Source organism: Rana temporaria, chromosome 12, assembly GCF_905171775.1.
Source record: "Rana temporaria chromosome 12, aRanTem1.1, whole genome shotgun sequence".
Classification (NCBI taxonomy): Eukaryota; Metazoa; Chordata; class Amphibia; order Anura; family Ranidae; genus Rana; species Rana temporaria.
The window spans coordinates 140536677-140543640 of record NC_053500.1 but is presented as its reverse complement, the minus strand read 5'-3'; the positions used below and the strand labels follow the sequence as shown (position 1 = coordinate 140543640).

At 45.7% G+C, this 6964-nt stretch overlaps 1 protein-coding gene and 1 long non-coding RNA gene across 3 annotated transcripts in view; one reads left to right on the top strand and one right to left on the bottom strand.

Moving 5' to 3' along the window:
- The window catches only part of SDK2 (sidekick cell adhesion molecule 2), a 582140-nt gene that overhangs the window by 45029 nt on the left and 530147 nt on the right, over positions 1-6964 (bottom strand). For both annotated transcript variants that reach the window (XM_040330991.1, XM_040330992.1), the window contains exons 29-33: positions 6107-6301; positions 5070-5271; positions 4882-4985; positions 3100-3170; positions 2864-2999 (exon numbers count right to left, since the gene is read on the bottom strand). In XM_040330991.1, coding sequence (XP_040186925.1) covers positions 2864-2999; positions 3100-3170; positions 4882-4985; positions 5070-5271; positions 6107-6301 — 708 coding nt within the window. The remainder of the gene's footprint in view (positions 1-2863; positions 3000-3099; positions 3171-4881; positions 4986-5069; positions 5272-6106; positions 6302-6964) is intronic.
- On the top strand, positions 2968-6451 carry LOC120919041. The gene is made up of 2 exons (XR_005744507.1): positions 2968-3216; positions 5036-6451. It is a non-coding gene; the product is annotated as an uncharacterized LOC120919041 (long non-coding RNA).

The following is a 6964-nucleotide window of genomic DNA, read 5'->3' as shown; positions in this document are numbered from 1 at the left end:
CCCTATTGGCGCACATCTGAAAGATCCTAGGGAGGCGAGTTGAGTGGCAACCTCAGCCTGGAGTCTGACCAGGCCACGCCTCCAACAGGTTTCGCTCCGCCCCCTGGAGCTTAGTCATAGGCAGGGGTGGACTGACAACTCATGGGGCCCCCGGGCAATAGAAGATTATGGAGCACCCAGGCTTACAGATGGCCACCACGCCAGGAGGAAGTGCAGAGGCGGGGCAGCTAAAATCTCAGGATTTTCACATCAAAAGCATGTCGGTTTCGGACATATCAGGGACAGATGTAAAAAAAAACACAGATTTTTACACACTGTCCCTGGTTTTATTGAGCCTGGCAACCCTGATGGGGCCCCCTAGTGGCATGGGGCCCTCGGGCAGTGCCAGAGAGTCCCAATGGTCAGTCCGCCCCTGGTCAGGAGCTTGTTGAAGTTTTGAAAGGATGGGAGAACCAAATCAGCTTGTACTGACTTTTAAATTATTATTATTAATTTTTTTATTACGTCGATGCGTAAAAATCCTTAAAAAGTCTGTACAAGCCGGTGTGGTGATTGTTCATGTGAGGGATTTTGTTGGAAATTTGGGTTTTTTGTTCCACAATGTCTATATTTGCATCTTAAGATTGCTGAACGACACACATTGGACACACACAAAATAGAAAAAGTTAGTTTTTTGCATTTTTTTTTAACACATGCAATTTATAAGCTGATCCCCGGGATAAAAACTTGAACTGAAAGATTCGTTTTCAATTGGACAATAACTTGCACAGAGGTAATACCATGTTTTTATGCTTCAGAGAAACGATCTTTTAACCCGCTAACAGCAGACAGAACACATTATAAACACCCATTTTCTTATTTTCATAAAATGTTTTTACCAACAAAATGGCAGGTCAGCTATCAGGCTTTTATGCGGTGAAATGCCACGATTAGCGCTGGGATGCCAACACATCCGCAGTTACCTTTCACACGCTGTAATCACTGAGCATGATGCTAATTAACAAAGTCTCTTTTCACACATCTGAGAACTTCGTCAGAGGTGAGAAGAGTCCGTGTGAAGCTGCCTGACTCACTGTTTTCTGCTACAGCGCTGTCCTCGGGAGGGCTGGCATTGTTTCCAAACCGCGGGAGGCAGTGGCCTTGTAAGGTGAACAAGGTTAAAGTGTAACTCTGAACTTCTGGAGAAGCCTCAGCTGTGTGTCGTCTATAATTTTCCATTACGGCAGTTCATTAATTGGCTAATTGGACACATGTTGGTTTGACGGTATAAATAATGTTATAAAATGCTCAGCCGTGCCAGGATTAAGAGTTATCTGATGAGGAAAAGTTATCGCAGGGATAAGGGTTGTCTCATGAGGATGTTGTCTCATGGCAAAGGGTTATCTCATGAGGATGTTGTCTCATGGCAAAGGGTTGTCTCCTGCCAAAGGGTTTTCTCATGAGGATGTTGTCTCATGGCAAAGGGTTGTCTCATGGCGAAGGGTTGTCTCATGGCAAAGGGTTTTCTCATGAGGATGTTGTCTCATGGCAAAGGGTTGTCTCCTGGCAAAGGGTTGTCTCATGAGGATGTTGTCTCATGGCAAAGGGTTGTCTCATGAGGATGTTGTCTCATGGCAAAGGGTTATCTCATGGCAAAGGGTTATCTCATGGCAAAGGGTTGTCTCATGGCAAAGGGTTGTCTCATGGCAAAGGGTTGTCTCATGGCAAAGGGTTGTCTCATGGCAAAGGGTTGTCTCATGGCAAAGGGTTGTCTCATGAGGATGTTGTCTCATGGTAAAGGGTTGTCTCATGGCAAAGGGTTGTCTCATGAGGATGATGTGTCATGAGGATGTTGTCTCATGGCAAAGGGTTATCTCATGAGGATGTTGTCTCATGGCAAAGGGCTATCTCATGAGGATGATGTCTTATGGCGAAGAGCTTTCTTATGGGAATGCTGTCTCATAGTGAAGGGGTTGTCTTCATGTGGATGTTGTCTTATGGGGAACGCTTTGTCTCATGCGGAATAGTTATCTCATGGGTTGTCTTATGCTGAAAAGTTGTCTCATGATGAAAGGTTGTGAATGCTGTCCTATGATAAAGGGGTTAGCTTCATGTAGATGATGTCCTATGGAAGGGTTGTCCTGTGGTGAAGGTGTTGTCTCATAGGGACAGGCTGTCTCAATGGGATGGGTTGTCTTATGGGGATGTTCTTGTGTGGTGAAGAGTTGTCTCATGGGAATAGGGTTGTCCTATGGGAATGCTCTATACACCACCAACTTTCTCTGCTTCCTAGACAATGAGGGCAATTGCCTCCTGCAAAATCACCTCCCAGGGGTTGTGGGTTTTGCCTAGATCGGCTGCCAACTTCACTGTATAACAAAGTCGGCCGGAGCCCAGTGAGATGGTCAAAGAGGCGTAGAGATCCGAGTCAAGGCTTTCAAGTAAGGGTCATGCAGCACCAAAGTTCAGAATTTTCAAAAAGAGTTAAGTAATTGGGTGGTCCCATTGTGGCAGCAAAGGCGGCTGAGAATGTGATTGTTAAATTGGATATGCCGGTAGGACTTGTTGGCCAGTGCTCCTGCAGGTATCGCCCTACTGGTCTACTCGGCTTCTGGGCATGAAATTACCTTACCCAGTACTTCCAATTGAAGTCAATGCGGAACAAATTATTTTCGTTTCCATTGACTTCAATGGGGAAACTCGCTTTGATATCCGAGTACTTTGGATTACGAGCATTCTCCTGGAATGGATTATGCTCGTAATCCGAGGTTCGACTTGTATATCTGGCACCATTCATTCTTATGGGTTCCTTCACTGAGTTTTATTCTCATTAGGTCCCAGTGTTCTACAAATTAACAATGACGCTGATGTCGTTCTAACTTACAGGTCAGCTCAGCCCATTTGGCGTCCGGGTTCTTGATGTTGTGCACGGTAAAACTTCTCATCCCGTCATACACCAGTTCTCGGTAGCGGATGCGAAAGCCCAGAAGTATGCCATTGATCTTATCTTCTGTTGGCGCCTAACGGGAGAAACAAATCCAAGTCAATCTTTAGAGATCCAAAAGCGTTCTTGGTGTAGAAAAAAAAAAATACAAAAGAAGTTATAAAGAGATTGCTTACCTGCCAACGAATCAACACGGAGGTTGTGGTGTGTGGTGTCACGGAGATAACTAGCGGAGAATCGTCAGGCGCTGCGTGGGAAAATAAAATAGAAGATGAAGCACGCAGAGATATTTGGTAAGAAAGTACAAAGATCAACGGGGACCTACAAAGAGCAGAGGCCTGGAGCAACCAATAAACATTTGAGTTTATTGAGGTCAGATCAGGTTAGAAATCTGCTGATAACCCGTCTCCAACCACCTTGGTGCTTCCGTGTCACCTCCCTGCTGCAAGAGTTCACTATGGTGATGGGTGGAGCACTTCAATGTCCTTCTCCCCATGACACCATTCTTGCTTGGCCATTGGCTGCATAGGCCCAAGCACTGTCACATAGAGGTGGTCACATCTCTCCCAAAGCCCACAAGCCCTACCAAGCATATTAATCCTCTCTGCTGGCATCCCAGGAGAGAATAGCAGCCATTAAAATGTGTGCCCTAGCAACGAATAAGACATTTGCACATTTTTTTTTCTTTTTTAACATGGACCACTTAATCATTCGCATGGGCACAATGTTCTGTATTTTTTCTGTATTTTTTTGTAATAATATTCTCTTCTGATCATCAGCTCCATCTAGTGGCCATAATGCTTTTTTTTGTGCTGTGCTGTGTTTTTTTTGCGGGGAAAGCTATTTAGCGCTCCCTGTATTTATCTTGGACTACAATTGCATAAGTCCCTATGGTATGGATAAGAAGATAGTTGGAGTGGCTGAATAGTTTAGCAAAAAAGACAATGGGCAGGGCTGACACCACTCAGTCTGCATATGTTCTGTGTGTTGTCAGCCCACAAAAGGAAGTTAGGAGCTTGGTGTATTTCAGGCATATCAAAATTTTTCTGTGCTTGCAGGGTCTTTAAAGGGAAAAACGGGGAAATGTGAATGCATCGGAGAGCTGTTTTTTCTTCATTATTTTAAAACATAGGCTATGTGGATGTCAACATGGGCACTATAAGGGCCAGATCCACAAAAACTGGCGTATATTTAGGCGGGCGTAGCGCATCTCATATGCGCTACGCCGCCGTAACTCAGAGTGGCTTGTAGGGTATCCACAAAGCACTTGCTCCCATATGTGCGCCGGCGTAACGTAAATCGGCCCTGCGTAAGCCAGCGTAATTCAAAGTAGGCTTGGAGTGGGCGTGTTGTATGGTAATCTGGTATGACCCCACGTAATTGATGCTTTTTACGAACGGCGCATGCGCCGTCCAAGGACGTATCCCAGTGTGCATGCGGGAAATCACGTCGTAAATAGTCAATGCTTTCGACGTGAACGTAACTTACGCAAAGCCCTATTCGTAAACGATGGAAAATTCGACGCTGTCCCGACGTCCATACCTAACATTGCGTACACCTCATAGAGGCAGGGGTAACGTTACGCCGAAAAAAGCCTTGCGTAAACGATGTAAAAAAATGCGCCGGGCAAACGTATGTTTGAGAATCGGCGTATCTAGCTAGTTTGCATACTCTACGCGGAAATCAACGGAAGCGGCCAGCGTAAATATGCACCTAAGATCTGACGGCATACTAAGACGTACGTCAGTCGGATCTAGCCCAAATTCAGTCGTATCTTGTTTTGTGGATACAAAATAAAGATACGACGGCGCATCGTAGAACTTACGCGGCGTATCAATAGATACGCCACCGTAAGTTCTTTGTGGATCTGGTCCAATGTGGTCAGGTTTAAAGTTATATAACCATCAAATAAGTTAAACAACCATGCTTCATATATTTAAGCTGGTCATGCGACTCACCAGCCTGCAGAGTGGTAAGGGATTCCGACTCTTCACTATATTCGCTGTCCCCGATGTCATTGGTGGCCTTCACTCTGAACTTGTATGATGTGAACGGTTTTAGCCTGTAAAGGAAACCATCATAGTGAGTGACTTTTTTCTCTACAATCCACAGACACATCTTCCCTTGGATCACAATTAACTCTCACCTGTCCACAAGAGCAGAGGTGGCATTGTGACTGATGGAAGCGGAGTGGACAACCCAACGCCCCTTGGGCAGTTCTCGGGTCTGGATGGTGTAGTAACGGACAGGAGAAAGGCCATCGCTGCCAGGTTCCCACGCCAAGAGGACGCTCCGTGACTTCACGTCTTCCTGTAGAACCCCCGGCTTGCTAGGCGACTGAGGACGCTCTGAAATAGAGATAGGAATGTGGATTTCAATGCGGGACAACTTCACCCAACACTTTTATTCTGGATGCTGGGTAACAAAATCACAAACTGACGAACTATGTTTGATGAGGACTCTGCCAACGATGAGATATCGGAGAACTCTTAGTTCTGTGCAACGTTTGTACAGCTATTGCAAAGCCAAAGAATAGTGTCACCATACCCTGATGGGCATTCAAGACCCAACTAACTCCAGGCTAAAATTCTTAAGTCAAAAGAGAAGCTTAGGCTCAGTGCCACTTTCTGCACCATCAAGGACTGCCCACCATTGGGGAATGCCATGGGAGAAGATTGGGGGGGAAGTTATTGTAAAAGATTGGGGGACGCCATTGGGGAAGACCCAATGCATCACGTGACCAGCCCCAAGACATAAAAGGAAAGGGTATTAAAAAAAAAAAAATGGAAAGGGATACTTCCAGGTGGCCTCCAGAGAGAGAAGGGGCTAAAAGTTGAGCTTTAACAAATAAACACTATCCCAATGTTTGGTAAAGTAAGAGTGTCCACTTTAAATTGGACTTGTTGGAGGGTCCGAGATGGGAAATGCAGCATGGGCATTCTACCACTGGAGGCACCACATCAAACCAACGTTTGTAACGTGTTGCTACATGGCATAATGTTAACAGGCCCTAAGATGAGATATTTTCTCACTTCATGTTGTGTCTCCAATAGAGGAAGTGACACCCCCTCTCCCAAAACCAAGAGTTCTAACCCTTCCCTACTCTTTCTTAAATTTAAAGAAATTGTCTTTGGATACCCTCCAGATTAAATAAGAAAGGTTCTAAAATATGCCATCTTGTACCTCGCTTCTCTGTGGTGACCACCAGTGCTTCAGCCGCCTCTCCCCATCCTTTGCGAGTCTGGGCGGTGATTCTGAACAGGTAGACAGATTCCGGCCTCAGCGCCGTAGCGGTATACTGCCGTACACTTGGGTTCAGAACATCCACTGTTGCGGTGTTGGCATTGGTTGTATTGAGCCGGTGAGTTATCTGATAGGCTGTTGGGGAAAAAAATACAATAATTGTTTACTGAACTACAACAGGTAATCATTATCTGTTGTCATTCGCTGGCAGCGGTCACATGACTTAAGCGTGGCATTGTCATAGAACGTCTTTCATTAATAAAGTTGCTGTAAACCCGAACTGAATGACAATGTATAATTTCCTTAAAAAAATAAATAAAATACTTTTCACTTTTTCTTCTATCCATTGTGTTGATGCTAATCTCCTGTAGCCTTCTTGTCTACATGCACTCCAGCGATGGTTGCATGGAATGTCTCAGAGGTAGTTCCTAATGGGGACAACAGTGGACCATGCCTGTGTAATGTTTGCTATACCAGCCACTTGTAATTTCCATCAGAAGCCCCATATGATGGGGTGACAGCTAGCACCGATCTCCCTGTATATAGTTTTCAATAAAGAAGCTGACAGACGCTTCTCCTCCTCTCCCTCCTATGGCTGTCAGATGCTTTATTAAAATCTATACAGAGAGATTGGTGCTTGTAGTGGCCCCCACCGCCGCACCGATCGTCTCCGACTGTCCCCCTCCGTGCGTCTAAGGTCCCCCACCATGTCCTCCTCTGCTCCCCCTCCGTGTCCTCCTCTGCTCCCCCTCCGTGTCCTCCTCTGCTCCCCCTCCGTGTCCTCCTCCGCTCCCCCTC